General features: G+C 45.5%; 1 protein-coding gene across 8 annotated transcripts in view; it reads left to right on the plus strand.

Annotated features, from left to right (window-relative positions):
• STXBP5L (syntaxin binding protein 5L) overlaps nt 1-16,142 on the plus strand; it is a 504,619-nt gene that overhangs the window by 208,377 nt on the left and 280,100 nt on the right. For all 8 annotated transcript variants that reach the window (XM_082247637.1, XM_082247640.1, XM_082247638.1 and 5 more), the window contains exons 3-4: nt 5,042-5,123; nt 12,944-13,044. In XM_082247637.1, the coding sequence (XP_082103763.1) occupies nt 5,042-5,123; nt 12,944-13,044 (183 nt within the window). The remainder of the gene's footprint in view (nt 1-5,041; nt 5,124-12,943; nt 13,045-16,142) is intronic.

Below are 16,142 nucleotides of genomic sequence, written 5' to 3' on the forward strand. Positions count from 1 at the left end.
TAGGGGGCGAGCGCTCTCCCGCCCCCAATTGTCAGTGGGGAAGCCGATGCAGGTGTCAGGCGGCTCCGATTGCCGCCTGACAACCGCGATCACTTCCCGCTGAGAGAGAAGGACGGTCGGCTGTTGTAAAACACAGCTGACCGTCCTTCTCCCTGAAATGATCACAGAGCTCCTGCAATCCTTTAATATAGGATCACATGTCTCTGTGGTCATCTCAGAAGCCATGCCCCCCCCCCACAGTTAGAATCACTCCCCTAGGGTCACATTTAACCCCTTGATCACCTATACTGTTGACCCCTTCCCTGCCAGTGTCATTATTACAGTGACAGTGCATATTTATAGCACTGATTACTGTAGTATCGTCACTGGTCCCCCCAAAATTGTCAAAAATGTCAGTTAGGGGTCCAATCTGTCCGCCGCAATGTCGCAGTCCCGCAAAAAATCGCAGATCGCCGCCATTACTAGTAAAAAAAAGAAAAAACAATAAAAATGACATAAATCTTTCCCGTAATTAGTAGACGCGATAACTTTTGCGAAACCAATCAAAATACGCTTATGATGATACCTCACATGATACCTCACACGTGTGATTTGAACACTGTTTACATTTGCGGGTGCGACTTATGTATGCGTTTTCTTTGGCACGCGAGCATGTGGGGACGGGGGCGCTTTAAAACTTTTTTTTTTCTTATTTATTTTTATTTTATTTTTACATTGTTCCTTTAAAAAAAAAAATCTGATCACTTTTATTGCTGTCACAAGGAATGTAAACATGGCAGTGAGGTGCAGCGCCAATAATAACAATGATCAGTCCTGTAAAAGAATGTCCATAAATGTCCCCACACAAAACGCCGTGAATCCTGGAGACAAACATCACCAATGTGAGGGAGGAGGGGGGTCCTGCTTACCAGATTGTATTCACCCTCATATTATAGAGAAGTCAATACAAATATGTAGAAGGCCAATATAATCGATCAATGGCTGGATCAGATATCCACCGTGTCCCCTGTGTTGCACCTATGGTTCACAAGCACCTCCTCTCCAAATTCTTGTTACACAAACAAGCGGGGCCAACAACCACACCTCAGAGATATAAAAGCACTGACATGTTGTAGTAGTTTTAAAACAGTTTAATTAGATAAAAAAACAATGTACACTCACATGCAAATAAAACTTGTCAATCAGTAAACAATAATGGCCGTGGCATGTAGTGTGATTGCGTCATATCGTTCCCTCCTTACGTGTTTCGCCATCAGTAGGCGTCATTGGAGGCGTAACGTCTACTGTTGACGAAACGTGTAAGCTGGGGGGGATGCTGTTTGTGATGATGGCCAAGCGGCCGCATCGGTTGTTATCACATAAAAGCCGACCGCCAGCTCGAAAAATGGTACCAGGGTGATGCCTCCAGCTGCAGGCATCACATCGGTACAACCACTTCTTCAAAATGACGTACAGGTACGTAATTCAGCGGGCAGTGGTTAAGGTCTTCTGTTGGCCGTTTTGTTACTGCTGTATATATGCATATTCCTGATCGTTCTTAATATGCACTTTGTGGTTCATACACTTGTTTGCTTCATGCTTATACTGATTTTGGTATGACCTTATACTGAACTATGTACTGTATGACTGAAAAATACTTTTGATATTTAAAGCGGAGTTCCGGGCAGAGAATCGTTTTTTTTTTTTAACATACCCCCGGGACAGTCAGGGCTAGCACATTCCACAATGGCTAGCCTCTGATCTGTCCCGGTTCGCACTTACCTTTTAGAAGAAATACTTACTTAGAAGTTTTCTTCCACAGCGTTTCCATCTCGGTTGTGGGCAGCTGAAGCCGGCGCGGTCCTCTTCTCCGTCTTCTTCCGCGTCTTCGTGTCCCAGAATGCGCTGCACCGGCCCCTCTCGTCACTTCCGGTGCGGCGCCGCATTCCTAAACAGCTTTTGGGCATGCCCAGAAGCTGTTTAGCGGGGGAATGCGGCGTCGCCCGGAAATGACGAGCGGGGCCGGTGCGGCGCATTGATTCCTGGGAGCTATGACGTTCAGCTCCCAGGAATCATAGCGAGACAGGAAGTGACGGGGTGAGCCGCGGCTCCGAGGGAGGAAGCTGTCATAGGTGAGTATTTACGATCGTCAATTACAAGGTGAGTTTTTTAAAAAAAAAAATCTAACTATCCAATTCCTTTTCAGGTTAGGCTGAACTAGCGGACGGGCACAAAAAAAAAATATCGTTTTTGTGCCCGGAACTCCGCTTTAAACATGTTAATGCTTTTGGTGATTGGGTTTATATATATCTTTTAAGAATTTGGGACTTGAATTGGGGAACGTTATGATGACTTTATTTTTTATTTATTTATTTATTATTATTTATTTATTTATTTGTTCATTATTTAGTAAAGCAGAAATATATCTGACTGAAACATTTCTGCTAAAAGAGAATTCTGGGTATTAATATTTTATATATAGTTACATTGGTCCAGCTTGTTCCAATCTAACAATGCATATACCATACCTAGCCAATGCCCCTGGGACCTGGAAATCACTGATTGGAGGAGGTGGAGAGTGTGATGTCACTGCCCCCCCCCCCACCTCGTGTCCAATCAGAAAACGCTTTGCATTCACTGAGAGAATGCAACACATTCTTTTAATGGCGTGCCAAGCAGCCAACCTCGTGTATTCAGAATGCAGCAGGGCAGCCACTTGGCATGGGATCCGGAAGCTAGTGGAATTCATGGGAGTAGGGGTGTAGTAGCGGCAGGGCCGCTGATAGGGGGGGAGCACCAGTCCTCCTGTAGGGGTCCCGGGTACACAGGGGGGCCCCAAGAGCATGGGGAATCGGTGCGGTTGGGCGGAGGGGCAACTACAGATGGGGGCCCTGCAGGGCTCTCTGCAGCAGCTGAAAGCCAGTTTGCCCCCCTCCTGCCAATTTTCACCTGCTGCAGGGAGAGACACAGGGCATCATTCCTGTAATTGCTTCTCCGACACCGATTCCCCTCCCTGTTCTGCCTGCTTCTGACCTCCCCTTTCCGTGTGCCCCCCTTTCACTGTGCCGCCCCCCAGCGGCGCTGCAGGCTTCCCTGTCCTGTAAAAAAAATAACAAATTGTAAAAAAAAAAAAAAGTAAGTAAACATTGTACTAAAATAATTTAAAAAATTGTAAAATAAAATAATTGTAAACATTTTTAACATTAAAAAAAAAAAAATATTAAAAAACAATTAACCGCTTGCCGACCGCCGCACGACTATTTACTGTGGCGGTCAGCCCCTCACAGGCAGAGCGACGTAGTACTACGTCGCTAGCCTGTGAGGGCCTAGGGAGCGAGCGCGCGCCCCCGGAGGCGCACTCCCACTCCCGCGCGGTCACGGACCCCCCCGCGCGTGTGACCGGCGGACCCGATGTCGGTGCAGAGGGAGAAAGGCAGGCGGCTAATGTAAACAAGCCGCCTGTCATTCTCCCCTGTGTAGGAATGGTGATCATACGGTTATACTATGTAGGACCGTTGATCACTGTTCCTACACCTCAAGCCACAGCCAATCACAGTTAGAATCACGCCCCTAGGGACACACAACCCCTCCCTCTCAAAAAAAGTTAACCCCTTCAAATTTGTTTAGGCACAGCGTCGCACGACCGCGCAATTGTCCATTAAAGTCACGCAGTCCCGAATCGCAAAATAGGCCCTGGTCAGGAAGGGGGTAAAATCTTCTGGGGCTTAAGTGGTTAAAGGGCTAATTCGCACAGGTTCCCTGTTATGTTAGTGTTCGCTAACAATAATTTTAGTGTATTTTTGTGAAAATATTGTCTTGATATATTCGGCGTGGGGGGGGGAGGGGGTTGGTTGCTGCCAGGTAGGCTGTCAGACGTACCACACCATACCCCCCCCCCCCCCGGTCGCCGGCTCACTCACCCTCTCACCCTGGACATGTGGAGGGCAGGCGGCAGCTTCCCCATCGGTCTCCTGCGTCGCCTCCCTTCTCTTCCTCGGTCCAATGGCATGGCTTCTCCTTTCGGCCAATCAGTAAACGAGTCTTAGGACACGCTTCCTGATTGGCCAGAAGGAGAATCCGTGTGACAATAGCGAATATTAATTCGCTATTGTCACACAACTGGGTGGGCTCAGGGTGCAGTGCTCTGTGCCCCAAGCCCACCCTTTTTTGAAGCCTATTAGAGCCTCTAATCACGTGCTTAAAAAAAAAAAAAAAAAAAAAAAAAACATTGGAATCCATGCGTCTGGCACCCTGCATGTAGATTAGGAGGCCAGACGCATGGATAGGGGGGGCGGGGCCCCTGAGCCCCCAATGGATAGGCCGCCCCAGCGATAAACAAGTACAACTTATGTAGGAGGATTTGTTTGATCTCTGTGTATCACCTGAGGCCAGTCACCTCACTGAGTATATGGAAGGGTTGACAATCACTTTAATTGTAATTTTTGAATCATTTTGGTTTGGTTTGTGGGCTCCCTTTTGACTGTTGTACATGATGGATGCCTATGTTTTTTTCCTTGTCCCTACATGGGGGAATCTGACTGATACAGCCGTATTATTCTCATGTTTCATGAACCCAATAACAATGTTTGATGCTGAAAAGCTAAATCTGAATACAATATATGTGCAAGCCTCCAGTGCGGTGATGTGCCTGTTGGGAGGTTGAGCTATATATTTCTGTTTGTCATCTCTGCAACCTTCTGCAATTCCTGGAAATCTCTACAAAATGACATCAGTGATAACCCTTTGTGTATCCAGCACAGGAAAGGACAGAACAGAAGAGGGAAGAATGGATACGTCTGCTCTGAGGCCTGCGTGCAGATGACATTTTCCATAACAGAGTCCTCCTGGCAATTCCCCCCCCCAGAGGGGAATGTACATCTGGGCATACCCCTCCCGCACAATGTAGGAGACTGTAGGCTTTGGTAAGGCGCCATTCAGGAAAGGGTTAACGTTTCAGCTGCTCTAGATCAGGAGGGACACTGCTTACATAATTGTGACACTGACGAGGTTAATTGCTTCATAATTGTTCACCAGTAAAATCCTTAACTATCGATTATAACAGACTGGGCCGGCCTGGCGTTGATTGCCATTGTCAGCATGACAGCGGAGCAGCCGTCCTGCATCTCCAGTTCCTTATCAATGAGGTGAGCACCAACTTTACCCCCCTTTTTTTTTTTTCTTTGTGCCAATCTGGAGAACAGACCGCCGCATTATAGAAATTCTTTTATGTGGCCCATACAGTTTACATATGGATTGTACAACCTTTCTTTGCACAGAAATAGTAGTAACATTGTGTTTAAATATCTAATAAACAAAATCTATGAAAACCGAACTGTTACCAAAAATTGTCTACTTAAAGCGGAGTTCTGCTCCCCCCTCCAAAAATTTAAAGTCAGCAGCTACACATACTATACACACACTGTAGCTGCTGACTTTTTATATTAGGACACTTACCTGTCCTGGAGTCCAGCGATGTCGGCACCGCAGACAATGTTTCCATTGGCTGTTGGGTGCTTCCGCCCCCATTGCCGCTAAGGCCCCTTTCACACAGCCCATCCTTTGGACGGACTCCGTTTTTCTCAGCGGGGGATCGATCTGCCGATCCCCTGCTGAGCAGGAGGATGACAGTTGTGTCTCCGCGCTGTGTGCGGAGACACAGCTGTCAGTTCCCCATGCATCTCTATGGGGGAAATCGGATGGGAACGGACCGTCTGTCCTTTCCCATCCGATCCGCTGCACGGATGGAAAATAGGGTTTCCATCCGTCCGGTCTTGACGGATCGGATGTCAGCGGACATGTCTCCGCTGACATCTGACGCCTTATAGAGATGCATGGGGGGACTGTACAGATCCGCTAAAAAAAAGGACAAGCGGATCTAAACGGTCCGCCTGTGTGAAAGGGGCATTAGGGAACCTGGCAGTGAAGCCTTGTGGCTTCACGGGCGGGTCCCTACTGCGCATGCGCGAAGCCCGCTGCGCATTCCTATTGGCCTGGCGACGGGGGAAGGAGGAGAAGGCCAAACTTCAGAGGGACGGCGCCACGGCCCGTATCCCGGAAGGGGGGAAGGGTACCTGTCAAAAACAGGTACCCGTTCCCCCCTGAAAGGTGCCAAATGTTGCACCGGAGGGGGTAGGAAGCAAATGAGCAGAAGTTCCACTTTTGGGTGGAACTCCGTTTTAAGGCCCCTTTCACACTTGTGCGACTTGTCCTGCGATTTGGGACTGTAAAGTCACATGAGAAGTCGTACTCCATGATTTCCAATGAGTACCGTTCATATCTGTACAACTTCAAGTCGCAACGCCTTCAGAGTAGTCCCTACTCTACTTTGGGGCGATTTTGAGGTCCATTGACATTCAAGACATTCCAAGACATTGGCATTGCTTCAAGTCCAGTCAAAATCGCGGCAAAATCATGGCAACAGAATTGTGGTAAAATTGAGCGACTTTTAGGTCGCATAAGTGTGAAAGGGGCCTTAGTTAAAACTTCTTTGGTCAACCATGGCAAGGCCTGTTCTGAGTGGAACCTGTCCTATTAAACTGCTGTATGGTCTTGGCCATCTTGCTGCAGCTCAGTTTCAGGGTCTTGGCAATCTTTTTATAGCCTAGGCCAGGGATGGAGAACCTTGACACCCCAGATATTTTGGAACTACATTTTGCCATGATGCTCAACTATACTGCAGAGTGCATGAGCATCATGGGAAATGTAGTTCCAAAACAACTCGGGTGCCAAGGTTGTATGACCCATCGTTATACGAGTTGTATGACCCATCGTTATACGAGTTGTATGACCCATCGTTATACAAGTTGTATGACCCATCGTTATACGAGTTGTATGACCCATCGTTATACGAGTTGTATGACCCATCGTTATACGAGTTGTATGACCCATCGTTATACGAGTTGTATGACCCATCGTTATACGAGTTGTATGACCCATCGTTAATATGAGTTGTATGACCCATCTTTATATGAGTTGTATGACCCACTATTAAATGAGTTTGCTTGACCCATTGTTATACAAGTTGTATGACCCATCGTTATATGAGTTGTATGACCCATTGTTATACGAGTTGTATGACCCATCGTTATATGGGTTGTATGACCCATCGTTATATGGGTTGTATGACCCATCGTTATACAAGTTGTATGACCCATCGTTATATGAGTTTCATGACCCATCGCCAAATGAGTTGTATGACCCATCATTATACGAGTTGTATGATCCATCGTTGTACGAATTGTATGACCCATCATTATATGAGTTGTATGACCCATTATTATATGAGTTGTATGACCCATCGTTATACGAGTTGTATGACCCATCGTTATACGAGTTGTATGACCCATCATTATACGAGTTGTATGACCCATCGTTATACAAGTTGTATGACCCATCGTTATACAAGTTGTATGACCCATCGTTATACAAGTTGTATGACCCATCGTTATACAAGTTGTATGACCCATCATTATATGGGTTGTATGACCCATTATTATACGAGTTGTATGACCCATCGTTATATGAGTTGTATGACCCATTGTTATATGAGCTGTATGACCCATCGTTATACGGGTTGTATGACCCGTTATTATACGAGTTGTATGACCCATTATTATACGAGTTGTATGACCCATAGTTATACGAGTTGTATGACCCATCGTTATACGAGTTGTATGACCCATTATTATACGAGTTGTATGACCCATCGTTATACAAGTTGTATGACCCATCGTTATACAAGTTGTATGACCCATCGTTATATGAGTTGTATGACCCATCGTTATATAAGTTGTATGACCCATAGTTATATGAGTTGTATGACCCACCGTTATATGAGTTGTATGACCCATCATTATACGGGTTGTATGATCCATTATTATACGAGTTGTATGACCCATCGTTATATGAGTTGTATGACCCATCGTTATATGAGTTGTATGACCCATCATTATACGGGTTGTATGACCCATTATTATACGAGTTGTATGACCCATTATTATATGAGCTGTATGACCCATCGTTATACGGGTTGTATGACCCGTTATTATACGAGTTGTATGACCCATTATTATACGAGTTGTATGACCCATAGTTATACGAGTTGTATGACCCATCGTTATACGAGTTGTATGACCCATCATTATACGAGTTGTACGACCCATCGTTATACAAGTTGTATGACCCATCGTTATACGAGTTGTATGACCCATCGTTATATGAGTTGTATGACCCATCATTATATGGGTTGTATGACCCATTATTATACGAGTTGTATGACCCATCGTTATATGAGTTGTATGACCCATCGTTATATGAGTTGTATGACCCATCGTTATACAAGTTGTATGACCCATCGTTATTCAAGTTGTATGACCCATCGTTATACAAGTTGTATGACCCATCATTATATGGGTTGTATGACCCATTATTATACGAGTTGTATGACCCATCGTTATATGAGTTGTATGACCCATCGTTATACGAGTTGTATGACCCATCGTTATACGAGTTGTATGACCCATCGTTATACGAGTTGTATGACCCATCGTTATACGAGTTGTATGAACCATCATTATATGTGTTGTATGACCCATCGTTATACGAGTTGTATGACCCATCGTTATACGAGTTGTATGACCCATCGTTATACGAGTTGTATGACCCATCGTTATACGAGTTGTATGACCCATCGTTATATGAGTTGTATGACCCATTATTATACGAGTTGTATGACCCATCGTTATATGAGTTGTATGACCCATCGTTATCCAAGTTGTATGACCCATCGTTATACAAGTTGTATGACCCATCATTATATGGGTTGTATGACCCATTATTATATGAGTTGTATGTGAGGGACATAGTTCATTTGGGCCAACTATGTAAAGTGTAACAGAAGTTGGAGTTCAACTTTAAGCATCTCTTATATCCCAAGAGTCTTCTATGACCAAAGCATTGGATTCTCATGCAGAGAAAGTAGTGAGAGCGACACACCATTCGTTTTAAGAGTTCAATATGAGGATCTTTTTATTCATACAAGATAACGCAGGATAAAACAGCAAATACATTTTGGGGGCAAGAAGTATTCCTCCCTCCTTAGGGCTTTAAAAGCTCCTTGTGTGAGTAAAACTGGACTCTGCACTCATTAAGAGATGAAATAGTTAATAATCTGGAACCGGAGACAAAAGCTATGTGCTGGTTGGCCTGTGTAATCCTATGTAATCTGGTTATATTAGTAAAAAGATCATCAGTTTGGACTCTTAAACTAGTGATGCGGTGCTCTCATTACTTCCTCTGCACCATCAGCATCTAATCCCGGGGTCATACAAGGCTCCTGGGATATCACTAACTGGATAGCGGTGCGGCCCTCTCATTCTTTTTTCTGCATCCGATTTTTATGGCTGTCTGTGTTCCCGCTGGGCGCATTCACTGGTGACCATTGTCACTGGAATAGAACGTTTTTTTGCAGTTGTCAATGACTAAAGGAGGAATAAAGGGAAAATCTTCCAACAGGAACACTTGTTCCTATGCACCTTTTTACATGAAGGAACGTTTGAAATAACTTTCTGTTTTAAGGGAACCCCTGTTAATAATTACCATACCTGGGGCCAGGGCCGGGGCAAGGGGTGGGCAAGGGGGGAAGTTGCCCTGGGCACAGTGGTTTACTGTAGGGATGAGGGTGTCTTCCTTCTGTTACAAAGCTGACAGGAGGAGAGACAGCGGCAGTGATTTTGACAAGTGGGCGAAGGATCCCCATCATGAACGGGGGGGGGGTTGCAGTTTGGCATCTTTGCCCTGGACTTTGGATGTCCTTGTCCCGCCACTGCCTGGGGCTTAGGGTAGATTATTGTGATGATCAGTGGGAAAAATGCTCCCTAAATTTTGAGTGGAGAGAATTTCCCCTTACAGGTACATTTCTGAGAGGCAGGAATGTGTTCAAGGAACTTCTACCAATTAGAGTTGAGCTGAACGACCCCCCCCCAGTTTAGTTTGTGCCAGAACTCTCGAACATCAGACCCGAACCGCGAACCCTATTAAAATCGATGGGACCCGTATTTAAAAAATCAAAAGTCCCCATTTGAAGGCTTATATGCAAGTTATTGGCCATGAAAAGGGTATGGGGGCCCAGGTACTGCCCTAGGGGACATGTACCAATGCAACATTTTTTATTTATTTTTTTACGTTTTTCAGGAGCAGTAAGTTTAGTGATGCTTAAAATGAAACAAAAAACTGAAAAATTCCTTTAACCACTTTACGACCGCTCACTGTGCCTCTACTGCGGCACAGTGGCTCGTTATCGTCCAGCGACGTAGTACTACGTCGCTGGACTCCTCCCCTTGTGGGCTGCGCTTGTGCGCCGCCAGAGGCTCGCTCCCGCTGTATTCATTCACAGCGGGAGTCGGGCCAGGGGAGGAGCAGCGGCGATCGCCGCTGCTCTTCCCTGATCGTCGGGGAATCGAGTTTGGAGATCCGCCCGCTTGTGTAAACAGAGCAGGCGGATCTCCTCAGTGACAGGCAGGGTCAGATTGCAGGATTCAGCATAGCTGAACCTGTGATCTGTCCTTGTGTCACTCAGTCACCTCCCCCCACACACGTCAGTAAGCACCAGGCATACATTAACCCCTCCCTCTCCAATAAAATTAACCCCTTCCCTGCCAGTGTCATTTTTACAGTAACAGTGCATATATATAGCACTGATTACTGTAGTAATGTCACTGCTACCCCCAAAAGTGTCAAAAATGTCAGTCAAGGGTCCGATCTGTCCACCGCAATGTCGCAGTCCCGCAAAAAAAAATCGCAGATCGCCGCCATTACTCGTTAAAAAAAAAAACACCAAAAATGACAGAAATCTTTCCCTTAGTTAGTAAACGCAATAACTTTTGCGCAAACCAATCAAAATACTCTTATTGTGATTTTTTTACCAAACATAAAAAAATTTAGATTTTTACATTATTTTGGTGGGGAATTTCATATAAAAAAATTTGAAAAATATTGTTATTTTTTCAAAATTTACGCTCTTTTTTTGTTTATAGCGCAAAAAGTAAAAATCGCACAGGTGATCAAATACCACCAAAAGAAATCTCTGTTTGTGGGAAAAAAAGGACGTAAATTTCGTTTAGGTACGGCATCGCACGACCACGCAATTGTCAGTCAAAGTCGCACAGTGCCGAATCGCAAAAAGTGGCCCAGACGTAAGACAGCAAAATCCTCCGGTGGTAAAGGGGTTAAATATAGTGCCCCCTTAGTCTGCCTGTAAAGTGGTGCATCTGTACCGTGTATAGAACCTTCTGCAACAAAACTGACATTTATTAAAAAAATAAATAAAAAAATAGACATTTAAATTGCTGGCAATACAAAAAAATAGGTGTCAGAAAAATAGCCTGGGCTATATACAGCACTTGCCACTAACCTAATGCAATATGATTATTTAAATAAATTAATTTGAATAAATTAACATGAAAAATTATGATAATAAATATGAAATAAATAATAATGGTTCAATAAAAATTGTATGAATAAATATTGTGACAATAATTAAGTGCAGTAATTAAGTGAAGTTAATAAATATATCTGTCACAATATTTATTCATACAATTTTTATTGAACCATTATTATTTATTTCATATTTATTATCATAATTTTTCATATTCATTTATTTAAATAATCATATTGCATTAGGTTAGTGGCAAGCGCTGTGTATAGCCCAAGCTATTTTTCTGACACCCACTTTCACTTTACAGCAGCTGCCATATATTATTTTATTTCATTTAATTTGTTTGAGCACTATGTTTCCTAGGCGCGGGGAGATACACTCTAGCCCAGTGTCATCTTTTTTCCTTAATACAAAAAAATGTTAAAAAAAAAAAAAAACGGCCTGAGGGTTCCCCCAAATTCATACCAGGTCCTTCAGGTCTGGTATGCATTTTAACGGGCATTCCCATGCCAAAATGTTAAAAAAAAGGTACCAGACCCTTATTTGTGCATGTTGCCCGGCAGGTCAGGAAAGGGGGGGGGAGCGAGTGAGTGCCCGCCCCCCCCCACCGCCTGAACCATACCAGGCCACATGCCCTCAACATGAGGGGGTGCTTTGGGGCTCCACCTGCGACAAAGGCTAACGATCGAATGCCCGCTCCGCTGCTTGACAGTTCTTAAATAGGTAAGGGGTGGGGCCACATGGTGACGTCACCTGGTGGCCACGCCCCCCTTTAACGTCCCCGACCGAACATTCCACCAAGCACCCCACAAATTTGGGTGTGCGAAAAGGTGATGTTTGGGCAAAACTTTTGCTTGGCTCAAACTGTTCCCCCATCTCTACTGCCAACCTTTGGAGAAACCCTAGTATAGGAAGACCGGTCTAAGGGCTCATTCAGATGGGCACTGAGTCCCATCCTCTAGGCTGAGACGCTTTTTGCTGCGTCTCCATTCACCCCCGAGCTGCCTGCACGGACACAGTCGCATGTCATAATTTGACCGCACATTTTCTGTGTTTGGGGCCATGCACCCGCACAACTGTCAGACTGGGAACACCTGCTGCTTCCCAATAGATATGAATGGGACTGACTGCACACAGATGCATGGAACAGCTGTGCATCCCTGTGCAGGCAAACGTGACCCTCACATGGGTGTACACTGTGTGAATGAGACCAAAGAGTAGATTTTGACTTAATTATTTCAGACATTTCCTCCTACTTCCCATTTTATCTGTGGGACAGGAAGCATGTGGTAATCTACCCAATAGGACACAGAATAAAAAAAAGTGGACAGGGGTCCTAACTCTTCCCTAGTCTCGCCAAAAAAATAAAAAAAACTTTTGCTGCACGTTTAGAGTTGTTGTTTGGTGGACACGGTTATTAATTGTTGCATGTTTATTCAGTGAAGTGTTGTCATTGTACCAGACAGAAAATCATAGTTATTTAATAACTTACCTGTTTTTTGCATACCATCACCCCCCCCCCCCTCTTAGGGTGCCTTGGTCACTGCATGTGCCGACGAGACTCTTCACTTATGGAACCTGAGACAGAAGAGGCCAGCTGTTCTTCATTCCCTTAAGTTTAACAAAGAAAGGTAAGAAAGATGACCTCTTATTTATTTATTTATTATTTATTACAGGTACTTATATAGAGCTGTCAATTTATGCAGCGCTTTACATATAGATTATATATCCACATCAGTCCCTGCCTTTAAGAAGCTTACAATCTAAGGTCCCTAACTCACATTCATAACACACATACTAAAGCCAATTTTAGACATGAGGCAATTAACCCACCAGCGTGTCTTTGGAGTGTGAGAGGAAACCAGTGTACTTGAGGAAACCCACGCAGGAACAGGGAGAACATGCAAACTCCAGGCAGGTTGTGCCGCAGTTGGGTTTTCGAACTGATAACCCCAGTGCTCCATCCCTCACCTGTATATCGATACTCTAGAACAGGGATCTCCAAACTTTCTAAACAAAGAGCCAGTTTACTGTCCTTCAGACTTTAGGTGGGGGCTGGAGTGGCCAGTGAATGCAGAGAAAGCCCCAGAGTCAGTAAAAAAGTACATAGTGCCTGTAGTCAGTAGGATGAACAGTGCCCCATCATTGGTATTAGCGGGAGAAATAGTGCCCCATCATTGGTATTAGTGGGCGGAACAATGCACTTCTGTTGGTATCAGTGGGAGGAATAGTGCCCCATCATTGGTATTAGCGGGAGAAATAGTGCCCCATCATTTGTATTAGCGGGAGGAATAGTGCCCCATCATTGGTATTAGTGGGAGGAATAGTGCCCCATCATTGGTAGTAGTGGGAGGAATAATCCCCCTCCATTGGTATTAGCAGGAAGAATAGTGCTCCTCCATTGGAATTATTGGGAGGAATAGTGCCACATCATTGGTATTAGCGGGAGGAATAGGGCCACTCTATTGGTATTAGTGGGAGAAATAGTGTCCCATCATTGGTATCAGTGGGAGGAATAGTGCCCCATCATTGGTGTCAGTGGGAGAAATAGTGTCCCATCATTGGTGTCAGTGGGAGAAATAGTGTCCCATCATTGGTGTCAGTGGGAGGAATAGTGTCCCATCATTGCTGTCAGTGGGAGGAGTAGTGTCCCATCATTCAGCTTCGGGTGTGGCTGCTGCAAGGTTCTCTGGCTGTGTGTCTGGAGCTGCTCCAGGTGATCTGTTTGAGAGGGGAGTGAGGTGAAATCCCTCCCAGCCCTGCTGGCTCCTTCCTGGGGAGGCCATGCAGGCCAGCGGGGCCTCTCCTGCTGGAGGCTCTCAGCCATCCCCTGGTCGGATGGATGGCACCCCTGCTCCTGGACAAGCCGTGGTTGGTGATCTCTCTGCACCTGGTGAGGATGAAGATGCTGGATCCATTCGGGAGCGAGTGGTGGCCGGGATCAAAGTCCTCAATAAGGAAAGAGACAAGCTCTACAAGCTTAGAGCGGATTTAAAGCGCCTGAGAAAGCAGCGTGAAGGCCTGTTCAGCAAGAACCGCGGATCCATGGATTCAGAGGTCCAATTAGCGAAAGTCCGTGTAGATCATCAAGAAACTATCGTGGCCATGATGGAAGGCAGGGATGGTCCCTTCAGGGAGAAGTTTTGCAATGAACGGAGGTTTGCAAAGATGGAGGTGGAGGAGGAGACCCCCGGTTCTGACCCCCTTCCCCCTCAAGGTGAGGTAAGCAGCCCATTGCCATCTCAGGGCTCAGGAGGCATGTTGAAAGTTATACAGGTAATGGAGTCTCCAATGCAGGAAGATCAGCTGGTGTTTGGTGATGTGGAGGACTTACCTGAGAGTGTGCCTGATAAAGTAAAGTATATAAAGCCCCAGCTTACAGATAAAACAGTTTTTGTGCCTTTTAGCACCTTGCCTAGTGATGGGTTTCCTAATGACACTCAGGGTGATTCCCCTATGCTCAGCAATGTTGTGCCTGCTGCTGATGTCTCTAAACAGGAAAAGTTGTGTTTAAAAAATGACATTTCTGCTGAAGAACCACAAAACCCAGAAGAGCCGATTAACCCCCCTTCTGCTGAGCTTAAAACTATTTCAGTCACTATTGAACAGGACTCTACAGCACAGCAGCAGGAAACATCTGGTACTGCATCAGAAACAGTTATCCCTAATAACATTGCAGGCATGGTGGATCCCACCATTATATGTGGAACTGATAATGCTGCTTGTTTAGGCCAAGCTGGTAAAAATAATAATAGTAGTGTACCTGATAATGTGACATCAGTGTGGGGTCTTGGCCCTAAAAAACCTACATTTGCACAGGTGGTAAGCTGTGCTCCTGGCAATATCACCAAGCCAGGGTTACAATCAAGGAGGAGCTCTGCTTCTAATCAGGGTTTTCCCTCGCGGGCTGCCACTATGAGCGCCATTGGATCTGGTATTGGATCTATGGCTTCTGCTGGGGGTCCAAGGCGGAACGTAGTCCTCCTTAAATGGGAAGGTGGTGCAGTCCCTCTAGCAAGGCGTATGGTGGTGGACCTGATCTTAGATATGGGTTTTGGGGCTAATGACCTATATGCCCTGATACATGTGGCTGGAAGCCGGGAATACACAGTTAGTTTCACCAGACCAGAGGGTCTTGACTTGTTCTGGGAACGATATATGGCTCGGTGCAGGTCAAGACCCGAATGGGAAGGTCTGGTGCCAGTGGCAGTTTCCCAAAGGTCAACAGTGAAGAAAATTACTATTGTCCTTACAAATGAGAGTGTTCCTGCTCGGGACTTAGAGGTCTGGTTGAGAAATTATGGGGATGTTTTGACCAGGCCGGATAAAATTCATGATGAGCGTGGCATCTGGACCGGGGGTTGGTCGGTAACGGTCAGGTTGGCTAGGGATGGGAATGTTGTCCGTCACCTGCCCTCCTCTGCTTTTATAGGGAGGGATAGGATGACTATTTTTTATCCCGGTCAGCCAAAACTGTGTCACCGCTGTGGAGAAAAGGGGCATTTTAGCTCCTCTTGTTCAGCTCTGATCTGTTCAGTGTGTCGGGGACAGGGTCATGTGGCCAGGGACTGCACCCAGGCGATAAGGTGCAACCTGTGCCTGCGCCTTGGCCACCCCTACAGCCGATGTCCTGAAGCCTTGCATAATATGGATAGAGAGGTGATAGATGATCTGTTAAGGCTGGACAGGATGGAGGATGAGGCCCCTGTTGTACCACCCTCCTCTGCGG

The sequence above is a fragment of the Pelophylax lessonae genome (genome assembly GCF_965119305.1).
Source record: "Pelophylax lessonae genome assembly, chromosome: 2".
Classification (NCBI taxonomy): Eukaryota; Metazoa; Chordata; class Amphibia; order Anura; family Ranidae; genus Pelophylax; species Pelophylax lessonae.